The sequence below is a fragment of the Cydia fagiglandana genome, chromosome 16, assembly GCF_963556715.1.
Source record: "Cydia fagiglandana chromosome 16, ilCydFagi1.1, whole genome shotgun sequence".
Lineage (NCBI taxonomy): Eukaryota > Metazoa > Arthropoda > Insecta > Lepidoptera > Tortricidae > Cydia > Cydia fagiglandana.
Genome location: NC_085947.1, coordinates 7064131 through 7085515, shown reverse-complemented (window position 1 = coordinate 7085515; position 21385 = coordinate 7064131). Strand labels below are relative to the sequence as shown.

Below are 21385 nucleotides of genomic sequence, written 5' to 3'. Positions count from 1 at the left end.
GAATTTGAAGATCTTTACATTCATATGATGTTTCAAAGTTTCAGCTATTGTAATTGAAGATTAGTTTTTATCTTTATAATTGTGGTTTTGATATATATAATGTGTATCCAGTGAATGTGTATTCAGGTAATATCAAATAAGTTCTTCTGATTGTCCGGTAAATCCGAGAATGACTCTATGATGGAATTATGAGTTATTAGCTGAATATACCATATATTACTTTCGATTTTGACAATATGTAAATTCTCAAGAGTAATTTTGATTAATAGTTGGATTAACAAAACAGGCCAAATGATAAAATAGGACGAAATATAGATGTTGTTGGGTTTGGGCATGGACTATAAACAGAACTTGCACATACAATAGTTGTCAAGAGGTATCAAGTACGAGACTACGAGATAATAGAGGTAGGTGTTCATGCTTGTGCATTAATTAATTTTGGGACCATCAACAATAAGTGTGTTTATATTGACTATGACAATGAGTGACAACTGTGACAACTCCCACAAATGATGCCAAGGACACAAGGTTGTTTTAATTAATTGGTAATTTAAAACAAAGTACCACTTTAAAAGTACTAACGCTAAATCTAAGCTATCTATCCATAAATCAAATCACTATACTGAAAATTAATAAACTCATTATCAGTTGGCAGTCAAGGCAGCATATTTTCAGCCTTATATGCATGCACGTAAGGACTACTATATCCACATGCTGTTCTCTAGCACATCCTACAGTAAAAATATACACGCCCGCTGTCAGTAGAAAATGGCGGCAAATTAAAAAAAATTAGGCATAAGGGTTTGATCTTCCATAGAAAATTTGAATTTCGCGCCTTTTTCTAATGACATGTTGGGTGTGTTTGAGTATACTTTCACTAAAACAAAACTTCTAAAGGGCATAATTAAAATCTAAGGCAATCCATGGATTAAAAAAAATGTAGACATGTTGAAATATAAACATGTGTAACCTTAACACCATTGATGTGCGGTACAGATGAAACCGATGCCATGACTGAACAAAAACTTTTCGACCACATGGCACTAAGTAAATACGTCTTGAGCATCTAGCTGTGTGCTTCACACATTTGTGAACCAAACAATGTTTATTTTAATAAGCATGAATTATAATTAGTAACTCTTCTGCATATTTTATGAGGTGCTAATTCAATTCACACCTTTTAGTGATTAGTTTGTCAAATTGAATTTTTTTCTTCGAAGAATAATTTAAAATGTTTACAACAACGTTTACATTATACGTAATTGTAACAATTTCAGAGATAAAGTAAAATTAAAACATGACAACAAAATGGGAAATCAATATAGCCATCTACAACTGCACCACTACCATAAAGAAAAACATAGCAGGTCTACGACAATTGAAATGTAACGAGCAAGAGTCCCGAGGAACCTTAGTATTTTCTGGCTCCGCACTGGCCTGTGGTGCAGCCACATTTGGCAACGAGCCACTGCGGAACGAGCCCAGCCCCGGTTGCGCGGGCCTGAGCATGGAGTCATTGGGCTCCACAGGCTTAGGGGCTTTGACTCTTTCACGTCGGCTACTTGTGTTAACCTGCAACCACGACCCTCCAACAGACTACTTCAAAGTTTCAAACATACACTCATGTTAAACACGGCTAGTGACCTTGATATGTACGAGTAAAGCGACACTTAAATATTAATATCAAGAGGTTAAAACTCCAATGTTTATTATGGAACTGAATGAGAGTGAATTAGATTTTGCTATCTTAATCGCAATATTATTGTTTACATGTCACAATGGATCTAATTTAGAAACACTTTGCTAACTCATAAAATTTTAAAATGCTGTATTGTTGTCTTCGTAAATGAATAGCACTGACAATGACAATTATCTATTCGTGCACTGTAGCTGCTACATAGCAGTTATTGTTGGCCCTTTGTATTTAGATAACATTAATTAATCAGTTAGTTATTGAGTCGCAATATGAATATTGCAACGATTATTGTTTACGTCTCGGCCGCACATTTGACGGCCAGGAAGCGATTGCCTGAGTAAATAGGCGACATACCTTATTGGTTGCGTCTGAAACTTCACGCATAATCTTTTCAAAAGCGGCCGTCTCTTCGGCCTGCTTTTGATTGTGAAGCGCGATTTTTTCACTAAATTTCCTAGGGTTTGCCATGATGACTGACTAACAAGAGTTTTCCCTTTTTTACATCACAATTTTATGCGCTCTTAGAACCAAAACGCGCTTGCCTGTCATGTCGCACACAAACTCAATGTTGCTATTTTGCAAAATTACTTACTTGTCTATAGGCAAAGACAATAAAGAAAATAACCAAAACAAAGAAACTTGTACAAACTCAGAAATTATTTCCTCAAATTAGATGCCAATTAAATAAATTTAATTTAATGCAACTTCAATAGCAATTATTTCAGCAATACACGTGTTATTTTGCAATAAGTTGTTAATAATATTCTATTTCACTTGTTATGCTTGTTACCCAGTTTCGTTTCGTTTTGTTGTTCTGTCTGTCAGTCATCCAGTCATACGTCATGTTGACATGCGGACTGACATGTATTGACATCGCGTGTTACGAAAAATAAATTATGCAAATTAATTCATTATCATTGTAATAATACAAAATTAAAGACACAGTGTTACTAAAATATTAAAGCTTTAGCCCGCAGCGAAATAATAATGGCGGAAAAATACATACTAACACTAGATATAGGAACTACTACGATACGTTCTTTTATATATAATTCTAAAGCCGAAACTGTTGGAAGTGCTGTTGACCAGGTATGTTTTGAGTTTTTATATTAAAGCAGGCAAATAAACAAGGCAGATTGCTTTTATCATTTAAAAGTCCCATTATTCTATAAGCAGTTATCTCCATATAAAAAAAGACATTCTTAAAAAAATAAACAATCTAATTTTAATTGTTCTACTCAAGTTTCATTATCAACCTATAAGTCGTCTTGTTTATAGATGAAATAAATTCGGTACTCTTAATTCCTTCGTTACATTGTAAATTTATTTGGCAAGTTGGCAAATTTAAATATGGAGTTTGTGCAGTCAAACAAGTTTTATCAGATAGTAATTGGCTTATTGAATATTGAATTAGTAATTTTGATTGTATTAGTACTTCCCGATAATGGGCGGTAATGATTAAAAAAAAACTACTGTTGTTAGTATAGTCTGTCAAGCCATTTCCGTCAGCAGAAAAAAGTCTGAAGAAAATTTCCCATAAAAAAATTGAAATTTACGCTTTTTTCTAATGACAAAGTTGTTTGACTGGCTATAACAATATTTCGGCTTGCAGGTCAAATTACACTATCCAAGTCCGGGGTTTGTGGAAATAGATCCTGAGGAGCTATGGAAATCAGTAGTACAAGTTGTGTTAATTTCAATCAAAGGTAATATTTAATTGTTTTTTGAGACATCTATTACATTTACATTCTTGGAGTATTTCAGACATCTATTACATCCATCAGAAATAGTGATGGTCTGCTAAAAGCCATAATGTGCATCACATTCTAAAAGAAGAAGAACTCTTGTCTCTGTATTTAAAAAAAAAACTTTTTCATTTAGCCATAATGTTTTAATTTCAGTAAGTGGATTTTATTTCTATAACCAAAATTACCTAAAAAATTGTGGTATAAAAATGAAGTAATTTATTGCGTTTATGCACTTTGTGCAGCTAGCATCCAGTGGCGGCGTGTCAGACACATCCATAGGCAAGCCGGGGCTAATTTGGTTTACATATTTCCTTTACAACTCTGCTCAAACGTCCAAAAACAGGCAAGCCGGTGGGAATCGGCTTTTATGGATGCGCCGCCACTGCTAGCATCATATATACATTTTCTCATTTGAGTATGTAGAAACGTTCATTGTCATCCTATATAATTGAAAAGTGTATTTGCAGATGCCAAACTATCGGCAGCACAAATCACAGCGATGGGAATATCCACACAGAGAAGCACATTCATCAATTGGTCACGAGAGACGGGCAAACCATTCCATAGGTTCATCACATGGAAGGATCTCAGAGCCGACAAACTGGTCAATCAATGGAATGAATCTTATACTTGGAAGGTAAGTGTAAATGTAATGTCAGAAGACTTAAATCAGGAGGGCACATAGTATTTCCACGGACTATCCATCCTACTCTAATATTTAACACAGAAAAACTAATAAGGGCAGTCTATCTTGCGCGCGAGATACTGTCGTGGCGCTCCTGTGCTAAGCCAGATTGCTTTTGTTAAACAAACCCATTATAATTAGCATACTAAACAGTATATCAGGATGATAGAATGTTTGCGGCCTTCTCACTGACTTTGAACTCTATGTCAAGGGCTTAAGGTTCTAATTACATTATGTGACGCGTTCATCAATGTACATTGTGCTTACTTTGTAACGTCTTTTGACAAAAATAACCACTATAGAACTTGCCCTAATGAATTAAATATAGTCGTCATCCAGATCTTTATCAATTGTTACTTGTTGCAGTCTATATTTAGTTCTGTTTCTGGCGAAGCTAGTCGCTGGGCGAAACAAACCAAATTGAATCTAAAGTCTATGTAGAAAGTTCATTAAAGAATAACAAGATTGACAAGTAGCCTAATGCCAAAAATATCCTGAATATTTTGGCAAATTTTTTAAACAACGTGTGGTTCAAGTTAAGTTACGAACTCTTTAAATTTTTGTCCATTCTAATATCAAACTTATTTCAAAGTACAGAGGATCCAAATTGTATTGACGGCGTATGTGAGTTGTGCACGTTTAAAATAGCTCAGAGTGCGTCCAAATCTGGCGACTGCGCCGCGCGCCATAGAGAACCGCATGCATTGCGCGCGCGCTGTTAATCCTCCGCAAAGAGCATTCGTAGCGTGTTCGCTAGGTCTGGACGCACATCAAACTATGAAATATGTGTACATACTATGCTGTAATAAGAAGTTTTCTTTCAGCTATTCAAGGCCGGCGCATACGTCTTGTATTTAATAATGAGGAGTCAAAAGTTCCGAGCCGGAAGTGTCCTTAAATTCATGAACACACAGGTATGTACGTCCTTTTTCTAATTATATTATTTTTATTTGGTAGAAGAAGCGAAAACACACATTTTGAAATGAAGGAAACTTCCTAAAAATAATGGCCTTACGCGATAAACTCGCGTCTCTGAGACACCGGTCCGCTTTTTACCAAATACCGTTACCGTTTTTTTTAAAGGACTCCTCTTCAGCGGCGAACTTTTTTAGGGGGGGCGCCTAGCAACACCCGCCGTCCCATAAACTACCTATACATGCATATGTCGTTATTATGATTTGATCCAACAAAAATTTATTACATTAAAACAATCATAAGTACATAGGCAAAGGGTTAGGTAATACATATGTGGGTAGGGTAGAAAAGTGGTTTCAATCGATGTGTGGAAGGGCGGCACCGTCGTCGAACCCAAGCCACCTGGCGGTCGACTTAAAACGGTGGCGTGTGCCTCGGATACACATGCTGGTGGCGCGTATAACGGCGATACTGATCCTACATCTCAGCCAGCCCAGTATGGTGCTTAGAGAACGGTTCCACCGTTGAGATATGGTTTCTGCCATATGTTTTATAAAGGAGGACATTTGGGGTGCATAGACGCTGTCAACAGATGTTACAAGTGGGGTGAACGTTGCATGTCGCATTTCACAGGCCGTGGAATATTTTCTCTGCTTTTCGTCTTCAGCTGATTTTAGTACAGATGTGACGGGTCGTGAGAGGTAAGAAGGAGCGTCAGTGTCGACGACACGGATATCAAACAATGCCTCCCTCTGCGCATCCCAAACGCCACGACAAGATAGATCTGCACGTAGGCCGCAGTCATTTTCCGAGATTATTGGTTCTTTTGTTACGTTGCCCCACGCGTGTTGACAAAGTTCACAGAATAAGTCTCTAATCTCATTGTGCCGCCTTGTGATTAGGCCTCCAGTTATGATTTGATTATTTACGGCGACGATGATTCGATTGAAAGGGTCGATAAGTCTCGTGTGACACCCCTGTAGCGTTCATAACATATCCATCACGCGGGTTCCCGCACCTGAGGGTTTTCCCGCACCGCGAAAACCGAAATCCGCAAATTGCGGGGATCTTTCTCTTTTACTCCAATGAAGGCATAATAAGACTGACAGAGAAAAATGCCCACAATTTGCGAACTTCGATTTTCGCGGTTATAGCCCTGTTTCCATCATGCGGGCCGTATGGTTGTTTGCCACCGTCGTAGAATAATACATACTAGGTAGTAGGTTCATCAAGAGCAAAATAGGTAAATAGGTAGGTAATTAACTAATTAGAGTAAGTAAGTGATTTTGTAAACGGGTTAGTTTATTACCTTTGTGATAACATAATTATTTATTTCGTAAATATAAAGTTTCCTTTCTTGTTTAGGGCACTAATTATCTAAGTATTGATAAAGTAAATCGAAGGCCCATTTTAAACTGCACCATAACTCGAGGAGTTAAGACTGATTATCGAACAATTAAAAAACGCACATACTTCGATGCTACACTTAATAAATAATAATTATAAGTTGTTTTGTTGAAGGTTCAAACACAAGGTTCATTGAAAGGGCACTGAGGACGTCAAATATATGTATACATTGTCCTCCTTATTGCAAAGGGGTAAGGTGCAAAATTGTGAACATGAAAATGTCGTGAACCATACAATGTATAAGTATTCATTATTTGTATGTTAATGTTCGTCAATTATATACAACCTTTTACACCTTTGTTCAGATAAATATAATATGTACCTACTACACTCCATTATTCTGCTGTATTCGTATTTGAGCGTTTTTAGGGTTCCGTACCCAAAGGGCAAAAACGGGACCCTATTAAAGACTCCGCTGTCTGTCGCATCGCAGCTCCGGACGGAGATGCGGAGAAAACTCGGACGTTGGTGCGTTGTCCCCGCATGCGAGTCCGTTGCTTCGCGTCTCGCAACGAGACGCGGCGGCAGTGTGACAACCGCCTTAAAGACTCGTCCGCTGTCTGTCTGTCCGTCCGTCTGTGTGTCACAAGGCTGTAACTCATGAACCGTGATAGCTAGACAGTTGAAATTTTCAGAGATGATCTATTTAGGTATTTATGTTGCCGCTATAACAACAAATACTAAAAACAAAAATATATATATTTAAGTGGGGCTCCCATACAACAAACGTTATTTTTATTCCGATTTTTTCGTAATGGTACGGAACCCTTCGTGCGCGAGTTCGACTCGCACTTGGCCGGTTTTTATAGTTTTAGCAACGCGCGCAAAAATAAATGACGCGCTCTTATGAATTTGCATATACCAAAAACTGGAGGTCGTGAGTTCGAATCCTGACTTGTATGGATTATGAATGGCCTCGATTTACCACTTGTGTCCAGTCCGCGGCTTTAAGGATATTTTTTATTATATATTTTGATTTATTTATATCGATACAGCATGTACAGTCACCTCCAATAATATGTTACACTTCGGAGGCCGTAAAAATATGTGACACGCTTCTATAGCTTTACAAATAAGATCGTGACATTGGACAAATAAATTGGACAGGTGGAATACCACCCTAAGCGACACTGACGGAATGCTATACCATGGAACGGCAACGATCATTTCATAGTCGCTTATGCAACGAATTGCAACGTGAGAAATGCGACAATGATCGTTGTGACCTGTATTGTTATCGAATCTGGCTCAGAGCCTTTGTTAGAGGCAGTATACATGTGTGTATGTGACTGTGTGTAAAGTGTGCCCAGACGCTCTGACATACCACATTCGTATAGCGTCGGGTGACAAGCAAAAGTCACTAACTAACACTATTGAAATTATTGAACAATAACCCGTGTTACAAGTGTAGTAAAGTGCATTGTTACTTTAATTTTTTGATAGTACTTAGTGACTTTTGCTTGTCACCCGACGATATCACTATGCGTGCCTTACTACAGGCTGGCCAATAACACGTTGACAGAATTTTTTTTTTTACTTACCTACAAGTTTTTTTCCAAATGCCATTAAATATAATGGGGATGATTTCCATTTTCCATTAGGCAATGGATATCCATGATACAGAAACGCATTATAACGCATTTTATCCGGATTGGCGGAAAACTACAACAGACAGGGTCGAGTGGAGGAAGCGAGGGGAGGCCTTTGCCCAGCAGTGGGACACTTAACAAGGCTAACAAAAAAAAACGATATCCTGGATTAAAACATTTATATGATATTTATCAAACTGGAAATCAACCCCATTAATTTTTCACACAGGCGTCAGGCGTGTGATATCTAGATCTATCTATTCGTCTAGACTCTAGTATGTACATAAAATAAAACTAGTTGTGTGGAATCTAGTTTTGATAATATCTAAATGTAGAGGAGAACATCCGGATATACAAACGATTTTTTGCCCAAGTCGAAACGGATACTATCGCTTTCGTTCGGTAAATTATGTTTTTTTTTCAAATAAGAATTTGATTGTATCTAGTCACTCATTTTTGACACATTTTTACCTACTATTTTAAATTAGTAGGCTAATCACTCTTATCAAGTTATCAGTCACAGGCCTCGTAACTTCAGAATCTTCGGTTATAAATAGGTCTTTTTTGAGTAAGTATCGCTTTTCCCTTCTGTTTTGGCAGCAGGCATTTTTGCTAACGATGACGTTTCACGACATACGATAAAAGTGTTCGGTGTATAAGAATTATGATTTTGCGAAAGGATTGCGCTAGGAACCTTAGTTTTACCTTATATGTACAATATATGTAATAAAAAAATATTAAATTTATAAATAAATATGGATGTTTTTAGGGTTCCGTACCCAGAAGAGGGTAAAAACGGGACCCTATTACTAATTAAGACTCCACTGTCCGTCTGTCTGTTACCAGGCTGTATCTCATGAACCGTGATAGCTAGATAAGACAGTTGAAATTTTCACAGATGATGTATTTGTGTTGCCGTTATAACAACAAATACTAAAAAGTACGGAATCCTCGGCGGCCGAGTCTGACTCACACTTGTCTTTTATTTTCTTTTTTTTTAGACTACATTAAGGCTAAGCTGGGCGTTACAAAACATCGCTCCGCTGAAAGAAGCTGCAAAAAGGGATGACGTCATGTTCGGGACACTGGATACGTGGCTGTTGCACAAACTTACAGGTACATTTTACAACATTTTGTATATTAGGTATACGTATACCGTGTCCGTAAGTTTTTTTCGTAGTTCGCGTTCTGAGTGTCGTTTTATTCGATAATTATAATTTTTCTTAAAGCGATTACTTCTCCATTAGGACCATTAGTCTCCATCTTCCTCTTAAAAACCTTAATTGTTCTAAAACTGGTTTGAAAACCTACATGATGAACTGATGATAATAATTATAATAAACCAATAATATTTTGATTACTTATATATTAGTTGAGGCGAAGTTATATACTAAAGACTACTCGAATTTTAGGGTATTACTATTGTAAAGGTATTACCTATGTAATTTTGCCGATCCTTTTTCCAATTTATTGTTCCATTGAAAACGAGGTTGGTATATAACTATTTCCTCTAAACTTGCGTGTCTGACGTAAAATCTTCCACGAACTTTTACCGCGACATCGACACCATTCGAAATACTGGTTTTGCTTGTTATAATGATTTATGATAGTTTATGTTATGCGTTCTCCGACTCAACGCTAAGATGCCCTTGAGTGGATGTCGATAAAAAAACTTATAGTTTATTTGGTAAAATTAAGAAATAAAAGTATTTTTAACTTGTGCATGTATAAAACTAGCACAAATTGCTTTACAATGTTGTTGAGACTCTCATTAGGAAACTGAACGGTATGATAATTACTTACTTACTTACTTCGCTGGCTCAGCGACCCGAAGTGGATCTTGGCCTCCGACACTAGATTGCGCCATTCGTTCCTATCCTGTGCGATTTGACGCCATTCAGCCGCTTGTATACCACACAGGTCTTTCTGGACCTCGTCGATCCATCGGTACCTAGGCCTTCCGACCGGACGTCTCCCAGTTGGTCGCCCCAGATAAGCCCTTTTGGCCGCACGATCCTCTCCCATCCTCTCCACATGGCCGAGCCAGCGAAGTCGAGCAGCCTTGCTCTCGCCGATGATGTTGGGCTCGCCCACCAGTTCTTCCACCTCCAAGTTTCTCCTCATTCTCCATTATGATAATTACATCGTCTGTTTCTTGTTGTACGTATATAATATATCTATTTAGTTCCCGTAGGTCAAGTTTAAGTAGAATCCTTGACAAAATATAACAATCGTATTCAAAATAATTTTCCTGCGCATCACAAATTTGCATTTTTATACGCCTACAATATTTCGAAGTACGTGTAGGAGCTTTGTGCTTGTGTGTGTGAGATATATGTGATTATATTCTCTATTTTCGCAAAAACAGCTGGGCTGCTTTAGAAACATCTTTTATGTTTGTACAGCGTATATTTCGCAGTTGGCCCCATTTTCATCATGTCTGGCTCTGATGATGTGTGTATATTTATGTTTTAGTAAATCTTCTATTTTCCTCTCTGACTTATAGTTGTATCTTGTACAGCGACAGTTCTTACAACAACTTAATCTATTTAAAGGTTGAACAGTTACCTAAACCTACTATTTAATTATTCTACAACAGGAGGTAAAATCCACGTTTCGGACGTCTCATCAGCATCAGCCACTGGTTTCTTCGACCCTTTCTGCATGGAATGGGGCGGTTGGGCGCTATCCCTCTTCAAGATACCGCGCAGCGTGCTACCCACCATAGTGGACACGGCGGGCAAGCACTTCGGGACCACTACGCCTGATATATGGGGCCATGCGATACCTATCATAAGCTGTGTAAGTATACGGCCGGTATGGAATGGGGCGGTTGGGCGCTATCCCTCTTCAAGATACCGCGCAGCGTGCTACCCACCGTAGTGGACACGGCGGGCAAGCACTTCGGGACCACTACGCCTGATATATGGGGCCATGCGATACCTATCATAAGCTGTGTAAGTATACGTCCGGTATGGAATGGGGCGGTTGGGCGCTATCCCTCTTCAAGATACCGCGCAGCGTGCTACCCACCATAGTGGATACGGCGGGCAAGCACTTCGGGACCACTACGCCTGATATATGGGGCCATGCGATACCTATCATAAGTTGTGTAAGTATGGCGTTGGTTAGGAATTAGGAGATGTCGTTGAAAAAAATTAAGGAGCGTGCTGCCATCAAGAGGATTATTGCTAGTACCGTTTGGGATGTCCAATACCGATCATAACTATCTTGTGTACATATCGTATGTAAACGGTATCAATGTTCATTTCTTATATAAAAATAAGGTGACTTCATTAAGTACCATGTATTAACCCTTAAATACATGATAATGTAGATCTACATCGTATATTTTGATGGCCCGTGGCTCAATATGCAGGTATCCAAAATGATATTTATTATGGTTGTTTTAAATCATGCATTTAAGGGTTAAACATACATATTTAAAAAACGAATAGTCTTTTTAATTATCTATACCTATGTACGGCTACGTGAGGCTAAAGTGCGGGTTAATTTTGTAGCCACTTAAATGACGATCACACACGGCATCGGCAATTTAAATAATTACAGTTAAACGTTACGTAACCCGTATTACGACTTAGTCTTTTCAAAGAGAATTTGAAATAGAGAGTTACTGTCATGGTAAATTATGTAGCTACAATACATTTACTGCCATCTTTCTACAGACGATTAAAAAACTGTTAGAACGCCATTTGACTTTGATCATTATTCTTTCACTAATACCTATGTGTTCAAATGGCGACAGTTTTATGTTCTGTTGAAAGATAGCAGTAAATTTACAGTGGCTACATAGTTAATTTGACTATCCGTCTCTATACACTCTATTCTCTTTGGTCTTTTGCTGTTCTAAGTATATTGTACCTAAAACTTGTAGAGGACTGAGGACAGCCAAAGTGGCATACGCACTTATAATTTCATAGGGCTAAGGATATAAATTGCAATAGATTTGGCTTCCTAGGTCGTCCCCGCCGTGTATTTGACTTTGACTGTACAGTCAAGGAATTTAAATTCCGACCCTTTTCGTACTTTGTCACAGTGACAATCAATATGAAAGCCGCTAGAGACCTCATACGGTTGTCACTGTGACAAAGTACGAAATGGGTCGGAATTTAAATTCCTTGACTGTACCTACACCTATATCAATGGAAGGGGCTAGTATCACTTACAAATCTGTTTACTCACGAAGACGCCCTCGATTCCTTGCCCTCTCGTTCCGCACTAATTTGAATAATGAATACAGATTGGCGGGTCGAGTACCTTCGTGAGTAAACATACATATCCGTACCTACGAACATCTGGCTTTCTACTCTACCCTTAATAACTCGAACGCAAATATTTGAGGGGTATAGGACTAAAACGCTTGTGTTCATGTTTCGCGCATATCGAAATTATTGTCATAAATTGAGGGGGATATAATGGATATGGGCGATTATGGACAGAGGCGTTTTGGCTTCTATACCCGTCAGTTAACAGGTATAAGAATCTTTAGAAAGCTATACCAAATTTCCGAGACTTAATCATAGATTTTCTACATACAGATGGCCGACCAAACAGCGTCAATGTGGGGTTCCTGCTGCTTCGAAGTCGGAGACGTGAAGCTCACCATGGGCACGGGTACCTTCTTTAACATAAACACGGGTTCCGTGCCCCACGCCAACGTGGCCGGTCTGTACCCCATCGTGGGCTGGAGGCTGGGGGATGAGCTGGTGTACTCCGCTGAGGGCTCCAACAACGATACTGCCTCTATTATCAAGTGGGCACAGAACTTAGGTAAGTAACTGGCCAGAAATTCTGTGTACCTTTGAGCTCCGGTGGGCTATTTGATACGAGGACGTGTAATGGTCAGGAATCCTGACTCAGGATGGCCGTGTCGGTTGCAGATATAAAATAATCGACACAATCGCTGTTTAGGGTAAAGTTTTTTACCCAAGGGGTATAAACGGGACCCTATCACTAAGACTCCGCTGTCCCGTCTGTCTGTCACCGGGCTGTATCTCATGAACCGTGATAGACAGTTAAAATTTTCACAGATGATTTATTTCTGTTGCCGCTAACAAATACTAAAAACAGAATAAAATAAATATAGAGGGTCAAGCAAATCTTGTCAGTAGAAAAAGGCGCGAAATTAAAATTTTCTATGAGACTCTCTCTTCTTGATCGGGACACTCTTGACAGAGCGGTCGTAGTCATCATTGGAACCATTGGATCGTATTATTGGATTGTTGGATCATTGGATTGGTTGTGGTCTATGAGACTACATACATGTATATCCTTTCGCGCCTACATTTTTCAAATTTGCCGCCTTTTTCTACTGACAGTATCTACTTGACCAAGTATATTTAAGTGGGGCTCCCATACAACAAACGTGATTCTTCTTGCCGTTTTTTGCGTAATGGTACGTAACCCTTCGTGCGCGAGTCCGACTCGCACTTGGCCGGTTTTATTTATTGACAAATACTTGCCGGGTCATTGATACAATATTATCATTATTATAATTGAATTAAAACTAGAGTCTCACCTACTAGTAAAAAGCTGTCAGATGCAATGCAAACTACATTATTTGTTGCATCATCGTCAAATTTCTTGAACATAATCACAGAATAAATAACAGTACTAGGTACAGAAGACACTTTCTAACAAAATGCGTCTGTTACGATTAGCACAGATATGGCCGCTAGGTGGCGACAGCGCCACGCGCGGTTTATGGCTTTCCCCAAAATTGAGTGGAACGGATGTACTTTTAGCTACCTGTAGCAAAGCGACGAAATCGCGGAGTGAGCCACGCTTGACATAATTTCGAACCGTAAACTTTATTGAACAATGTAGCATACAAACTCGTACCATCGCCCACACTGTTAACTTACCTGGACCTTATGCCTTTTGTAATAAGGTCCACCGTTGTACAGTTTATCAAACAAAAGTGCAAAAAGCGAGAAACATGCGTGGCGTGATTTATTTCTTAATGTACAGTCGCCATCAGATATATCTGAGCGGTCAAGGCGCTCACAAATATCTATACACGCCTCTATTGTCAAGGCGTTACGGCGTTAGAGTGCGTGTTTAGATATTGTGAACACCTTGGCCGCTCCGATATATCTGATGGCGACTGTACAAAAGTGGATTATTTTTATTTTTACACTCAGTAATTTTGCAAAAATTGCTTTGTCTGCATGTGAATTTCGCTTGATATTTACCAAAATTTTCACATGACGTTTGAATGAAAACGAATTGTTCAATATTGATGCCACTTCACTTTCATTTGAATTTTTAGTTTTTTTTATTTGTTTATATTGCTGCGAATAAACCCTTTTTTAGGGTTCCGTACCCAAAATTTTCACAGATGATTTATTTCTGTTGCCGCTATAACAACAAATACTAAAAACAGAATAAAATAAAGATTTAAGTGGGGCTCCCATACAGCAAACATGATTTTTGACCAAAGTTAAGCAACGTCGGGCGTGGTCAGTACTTGGATGGGTGACCGTTTTTTTTTTGCATTTTTTTCCGTTTTTTTTGCATTATGGTACGGAGTCCGACTCGCACTTGCCCGGTTATTTTATTATTATTTCCTAACATTGTTTTTTTTTAATTTCCAGGTCTTTTTGAGAACCCTCAGGACTCGGCAAGCATTGCTGAATCAGTCCCAGACACCGATGGAGTCTACTTTATTCCGGCATTCAGTGGATTAGGGGTAAGAATAAACACAACCACGTGGATATCGTCCGGCGAACTGGTAATCTGTGGGCCTCTTAAGAAATCAATATTTGCCTCCGAAAGTATTAAATTCGCATCGCTTTTCATTCAGCACCGCCGCTTTAACCTAAAGCTCAATATGGAATATTAGGCAAAGCTCTGCGTAGATGGCACCACTAGCATATAGCGAGTAAACAAACCTCTTTGATATCATCAATGACACATCATGCGTAGTGACGCATGACGCACGGTAAGCCATGTGACCTAGTGAGGTCACATGGCTTACCGTGAAACACGACAAATGAAAGTTCAATTTCTGCCTCTCTATTACTCTTGCTTATTCGATCGATAGAGAGGCAGATAAAGTAAGTTCGATTTTCGCGTTTCGCGGTGAGCCACCTGTAAACAAACCGCCTTGGTGCATCAATGTCATAGTGAAAACTTGTCAAAAAACTGTTTAAGGCCTAGTATGTACAAGTTACTCTATGGTTTACTAAACAAATTAGTGCTGCACTCTGGCGGCAGAACATTGCAGTATTACTCCCTATTATTCCAGGCGCCATACAACGACGGCTCAGCGGCATCGGGCTTCGTTGGCATGAAGCCCTCAACAACTAAAGCGCACTTAGTGAGGGCAGTGTTGGAGTCCCTCGCGTTCCGGATAGCGCAGCTGTATTACTGTGTGCGCGAGGAGAACAACTATCAGTTCAACATTATCAGGTATTACAGTCATTCATTTGTACAGTAATGATTCCAGGCCCCATACAAATGAGAATCGTCCTTAGTTGGCATGAAGCCCTCAACAACTAAAGCGCACCTAGTGAGGGCAGTGTTGGAGTCCCTCGCGTTCCGGATAGTGCAGCTGTATTACTGCGTGCGCGAGGAGAACAACTATCAGTTCAACATTATCAGGTATTACAGTCATTCATTTGTACAGTAATGATTCCAGGCCCCATACAAATGAGAATCGTCCTTAGTTGGCATGAAGCCCTCAACAACTAAAGCGCACATAGTGAGGGCAGTCTTGGAGTCCCTCGCGTTCCGGATAGCGCAGCTGTATTACTGCGTGCGCGAGGAGAACAACTATCAGTTCAACATTATCAGGTATTACAGTCATTCATTTGTACAGTAATGATTCCAGGCCCCATACAAATGAGAATCGTCCTTAGTTGGCATGAAGCCCTCAACAACTAAAGCGCACCTAGTGAGGGCAGTATTGGAGTCCCTCGCGTTCCGGATAGCGCAGCTGTATTACTGCGTGCGCGAGGAGAACAACTATCAGTTCAACATTATCAGATATTACAGTCATTCATTTGTACAGTAATGATTCCAGGCCCCATACAAATGAGAATCGTCCTTAGTTGGCATGAAGCCCTCAACAACTAAAGCGCACCTAGTGAGGGCAGTCTTGGAGTCCCTCGCGTTCCGGATAGTGCAGCTGTATTACTGCGTGCGCGAGGAGAACAACTATCAGTTCAACATTATCAGGTATTACAGTCATTCATTTGTACAGTAATGATTCCAGGCCCCATACAAATGAGAATCGTCCTTAGTTGGCATGAAGCCCTCAACAACTAAAGCGCACCTAGTGAGGGCAGTCTTGGAGTCCCTCGCGTTCCGGATAGTGCAGCTGTATTACTGCGTGCGCGAGGAGAACAACTATCAGTTCAACATTATCAGGTATTACAGTCATTCACTTGTACAGTAATGATTCCAGGCCCCATACAAATGAAAATCGTCCTTAGTTGGCATGAAGCCCTCAACAACTAAAGCGCACCTAGTGAGGGCAGTGTTGGAGTCCCTCGCGTTCCGGATAGCGCAGCTGTATTACTGCGTGCGCGAGGAGAACAACTATCAGTTCAACATTATCAGGTATTACAGTCATTCATTTGTACAGTAATGATTCCAGGCCCCATACAAATGAGAATCGTCTTTAGTTGGCATGAAGCCCTCAACAACTAAAGCGCACCTAGTGAGGGCAGTGTTGGAGTCCCTCGCGTTCCGGATAGCGCAGCTGTATTACTGCGTGCGCGAGGAGAACAACTATCAGTTCAACATTATCAGGTATTACAGTCATTCATTTGTACAGTAATGATTCCAGGCCCCATACAAAATGAGAATCGTCCTTAGTTGGCATGAAGCCCTCAACAACTAAAGCGCACCTAGTGAGGGCAGTGTTGGAGTCCCTCGCGTTCCGGATAGCGCAGCTGTATTACTGCGTGCGCGAGGAGAACAACTATCAGTTCAACATTATCAGGTATTACAGTAAGAGCTCATTTAGACGATGCGAGAACTCGCATGCGAGTTTCATTACATTGCGGGTTTTGATCGGTCGGCTGAATTGGAAGTAACCAACAGCCCGCAATGTAACTAAAATCGCATGCGAGTGCGCGCGCCGTCTAAATCAGCCCTAATTCATTTGTAGAGTAATGATTCCAGGCCCCATACTAATCAGAAACATCCTTCGTCGGCATGAAGCCTCCAACGACTAAGGATCTCCCCAGATATATCGACGCGCATTCGGCAAAAGCCTATAGGCAAAAGCTCTATGTCCGCGCAATAAGAGCGAAAAAGCCGTGGACGTGTCGGCAGGCGCCGATGCGAGCCGAGCTGAACGACGACTTTTTCGCTCTTATTGCGCAGAGATAAAGCTTTTTCGTATCGGATTTTTCCGAATGCGCTTAGACATATAGCGCACCTAGTGTAGTAGTAGTCAAGTGTAGTAAATAAATAAATAAGTCGATCCGAAACTAAGGCTATCTAAGGTGTACAGATTCTATTTACTCGTCAATACCTCACCGCCATTTGTAGGCATGTCAAACGCGTGTATAATGTCGACTATTGAAGTTAATATCCAACATTGATATTTCCAGAGTGGACGGCGGCGTCTCCAACAACGATTTCATCGCACAGCTGGTGGCGGACCTGACCGGGCTCCGTGTAGAGCGGCCCGTGCACACAGAGATGTCCTCACTCGGCTGCGCTCATGTCGTAGGCCTGCAACTAGGTACATATCAGTAGGTTTAGAGTTGACGGTGGAATGTCCAATAGAGACTTCATGGCACACCTGCTGGAGGAACTGACCAAAAAAAGATGGTGCTGATTGAGCTGACAATTTCGTTACAAATTTGATATTTTCAGCTCTTAGATTTTCAACACGATCTGACCAAAAACGTATAAATAAATACATAACGCCGCCGACTTCTTACAATCTTGTCTTAATATTTTTTAAGGAAATCTCGGATCATCAGATATTTATTTTGTATTATAACTACCTACATTTTGAAATGGGCTTTATTTTAAGCCTTACCGAGATCTCGGAAATATATCATATTTCCCATGAAAAAACGATTATTCGGTTGTTATAATATAACATTTAGACACTGTTATTAATAAACTGTTTACCTCGTTACAGGTATATGGAAATCCAAAGCGGAGCTAAAATCAATGCGCAAAGTCGCCTGCGTATTCAATCCACGGCCGCACGTCAAAAAAGCATATGACGTCACTTTCAACCGCTGGGAGGACGCGGTCAAACGCATGTGCGGTTGGTACACAGCTAACAAGTCTCAACAGAGTCTCTCCACAGTCTCAGACTCGAGTAGCAGTTCAGTGACCCCACAAAACAGCTTTAAGGTACCCTCAAGAAGAAACGGTAAGTACACATAGCGGTGGCTTTTCTACTTGCTGGCGCTGCTCGTCGCGTGCCTGCCTATAATTAGGTGATATATATCTTGCCCTGATGTTTTTAGATTGATTCGTGAAGATACACTCAACAGTGATAACCCTATTACTTTATAGGAAGCATTCCACGAAATGGTTTAGCGTTGCCCCGTAAACACGTGTAATATCTGAAGATTTAAACTGCAAAACGTAATTCAAGACCAATAACAGTAAGACAATGTTGCCACTGCAATAATTTGTCTGTAAAATAGTAAATTCCTTTTGATAAATAATCATGCTAAGATAATTTATTTATTAGTAATTTTACTCCTACGATATAAAAAAGTACTTTTATTTACTTATTTTTACATAAATACAAGACGCGCTAGTAAAAAGTGGCAACATTTTCTTACTATTTTTGGTGTTGAATTACGTTTTGCAGTATAGGTATAGGAGTGTCTCTTTCTGTGACAATGAAAGATATAACATAAAGAAATATGCTCAGAAAATAATCATCGACTTATAACACTGAAAAAAAATATGTAATAAAACGCACGGGGCTACACGTGGAATAGCTTCATAGTTAGATTTTTTTAAGATGTGCGTATTTTGTTTATAAAATTCAGACAGAGTAAAAAATTCTGACTATACCTACTAGTTTCTTAGGTGTAGCGTAGTGTGCAGTGTAAGCTTACATAAAAAGGGTCATGCCAGAGTTCGCTGTTTTTATACGTAGCTTATAAGTGTTTTGAGGTTATAATATAAGAATACAATACAGAATACAGGCAATTATCAGCAGCAGTACCATTTAATCCTGTATCTAAGTTTTTTTGTTAATTAAGCCTGTTCATTTAAAATTGTAGCGATGGTTAGAGGCCGTCTTTAATGTGATAATCAATATCAAACGTTTAAGTGGCGTCTGAAAATGCACAGATTAAGTAAAATACATTATGTGTAATGTAAGTTAGCGTAAACTTAAATGAAAATGCCCATATATGTTTAATTATTAATTATGAATGACTGAATGTTCGCTGTTCTCGAGTTTCTCACTATTATTGTAAATATTGAGAAAATTAATGGATAAATAATCTTCACAAAAACTAGGTTGTATTGAGCTAGATTTTAACTCTAAAAATGCAGCTAAACATAAGTCACTGATAGAGAAATGGGAGTTGATTGTGTCTTAGTGGCCCTTTTTAACGGATTTACCAATGTCCGTAAAGTAAATAAATAAACCGGCGGTCGGCAACCTTTTAGCAGCCAAGGGCCACATAGCTGCATTAATCGATCCCATTTATCTAAAAAAACCGGGCAAGTGCGAGTCGGACTCGCGCACGAAGGGTTCCGTACCATAATGCAAAAAAAAAGCAAAAAAATACTGATTTAAACTTTCACGATTATTAAACATTATCAAACTGCACAACGGGACTTAATCGCGTATTTAAGTTTTAAGATTTACCTCCGACGTTTCGAGGACGGCGTTGTCCCCGTGGTCTCGGAGAAGACTGGCTCAAGTTGACATCAACATCTTCTAGCCGCGCGAGTTTTTCGAACTACCCGCACTTGGTCTTGTTTATCAGTTTGAACGTTTTGCGCACTAGGGATGTCACTCTGTCGACACACAACACTAACGATATTCGATTTAGTCAACTTGAGCCAGTCTTCTCCGAGACCACGGGGACAACGCCGTCCTCGAAACGTCGGAGGTAAATCTTAAAACTTAAATACGCGATTAAGTCCCGTTGTGCAGTTTGATAATGTAGCAAAAAAATAAACGGTCACCCATCCAAGTACTGACCACTCCCGACGTTGCTTAACTTTGGTCAAAAATCACGTTTGTTGTATGGGAGCCCCATTTAAATCTTTATTTTATTCTGTTTTTAGTATTTGTTGTTATAGCGGCAAAAGATATACATCATCTGTGAAAATTTCAACTGTCTAGCTATCACGGTTCGTGAGATACAGCCTGGTGACAGACGGACGGACGGACGGACGGACAGCGAAGTCTTAGTAATAGGGTCCCGTTTTACCCTTTGGGTACGGAACCCTAAAAACGGATTTACCGATGTCCGTAAAGTAAATAAATAAAAATATACCAGCGATGCTTCTAAACGGGTCCACAGATTACCAGTTTGCCGGATGATATTAGCCTGTCAGTTAAACGCAAAAGGCAGCTGACAGCTCCGAACAACGTCCGATATCGATATATGATATCGTCCGGCAGACTGGTAATTTGTGGGCCCCTTTAGATAGATTTCAACTCACTGAGGGCGCCCCACAATTTTTGTCTTCTTTTTTTTTAGTATTTAGATATGGAAGTACAAATTGGGATCGAAAGAGTTTCTCTACAGGTTTATTATTCTTGCCATAGGCTGTGCAATTTACCAGTTAGGGCTTACTGGCATACTAATAAATAAAAATAATACTTATTGTGAAAATGCAGCTAGCTTGCTCAATGCTCACTTAGCCAAAAACATGACAGAGGCATTTAATAACTAGAATGTTTATTTACTATATTTAATGAACACTAATACCCCATCGAAATTAAACTCTCGTGAGACATATTTTAAACTGTTTAGACAACAACGGTTTCACTCACTCGAATGTTTCGGGCCCGTCGGGGGTCCTTCCTCAGGCTCGAGTGCTCGCGGCGGCTGCACTCGTGCACCGCCGTCGCCAATAGCGACTAAAAATTCAAGTGAGTGAAACTGTTGTCGTCTTAACAGACTAACACCCCATATTTGTAAAAACGCAGCCTCATGACATGACATTTTAGATCCATATTTTATATTTAGACTTTAGACTGTTTTGTATACAAAAGTAAGAAAGAAACGCGCTAACCTATCTAATAATTTCATTTCGCTCAGAAAATGCACTTTGCAATTTATGCTCAAAATATTGTATTAAACTAGTAGTGAAAAAGACAAATAAGAGCCAATATTATTTAATTAAGATAAATTTTAAGTTT

At 39.5% G+C, this 21385-nt stretch overlaps 2 protein-coding genes across 2 annotated transcripts in view; one reads left to right on the top strand and one right to left on the bottom strand.

Annotated features, from left to right (window-relative positions):
* Positions 1–2282, bottom strand: part of LOC134671876 (CREB-regulated transcription coactivator 3) — a 40045-nt gene extending 37763 nt beyond the window's left edge. The window contains exons 1-2 of the mRNA XM_063529735.1: positions 2051–2282; positions 1411–1572 (exon numbers count right to left, since the gene is read on the bottom strand). Coding sequence (XP_063385805.1) covers positions 1411–1572; positions 2051–2164 — 276 coding nt within the window. The 5' untranslated portion in view covers positions 2165–2282. The remainder of the gene's footprint in view (positions 1–1410; positions 1573–2050) is intronic.
* A 247-nt stretch (positions 2283–2529) lies between these two features.
* Positions 2530–20034, top strand: LOC134671817 (putative glycerol kinase 5). The gene is made up of 11 exons (XM_063529643.1): positions 2530–2785; positions 3309–3402; positions 3912–4081; positions 4954–5043; positions 9042–9156; positions 10640–10842; positions 12600–12831; positions 14658–14752; positions 15311–15474; positions 17628–17761; positions 18170–20034. Exons 1-11 carry the CDS (start codon positions 2684–2686, stop codon positions 18421–18423), a joined length of 1653 nt encoding a protein of 550 aa, XP_063385713.1. The 5' UTR covers positions 2530–2683; the 3' UTR covers positions 18424–20034.
* The last annotated feature ends 1351 nt before the right edge of the window (positions 20035–21385 follow it).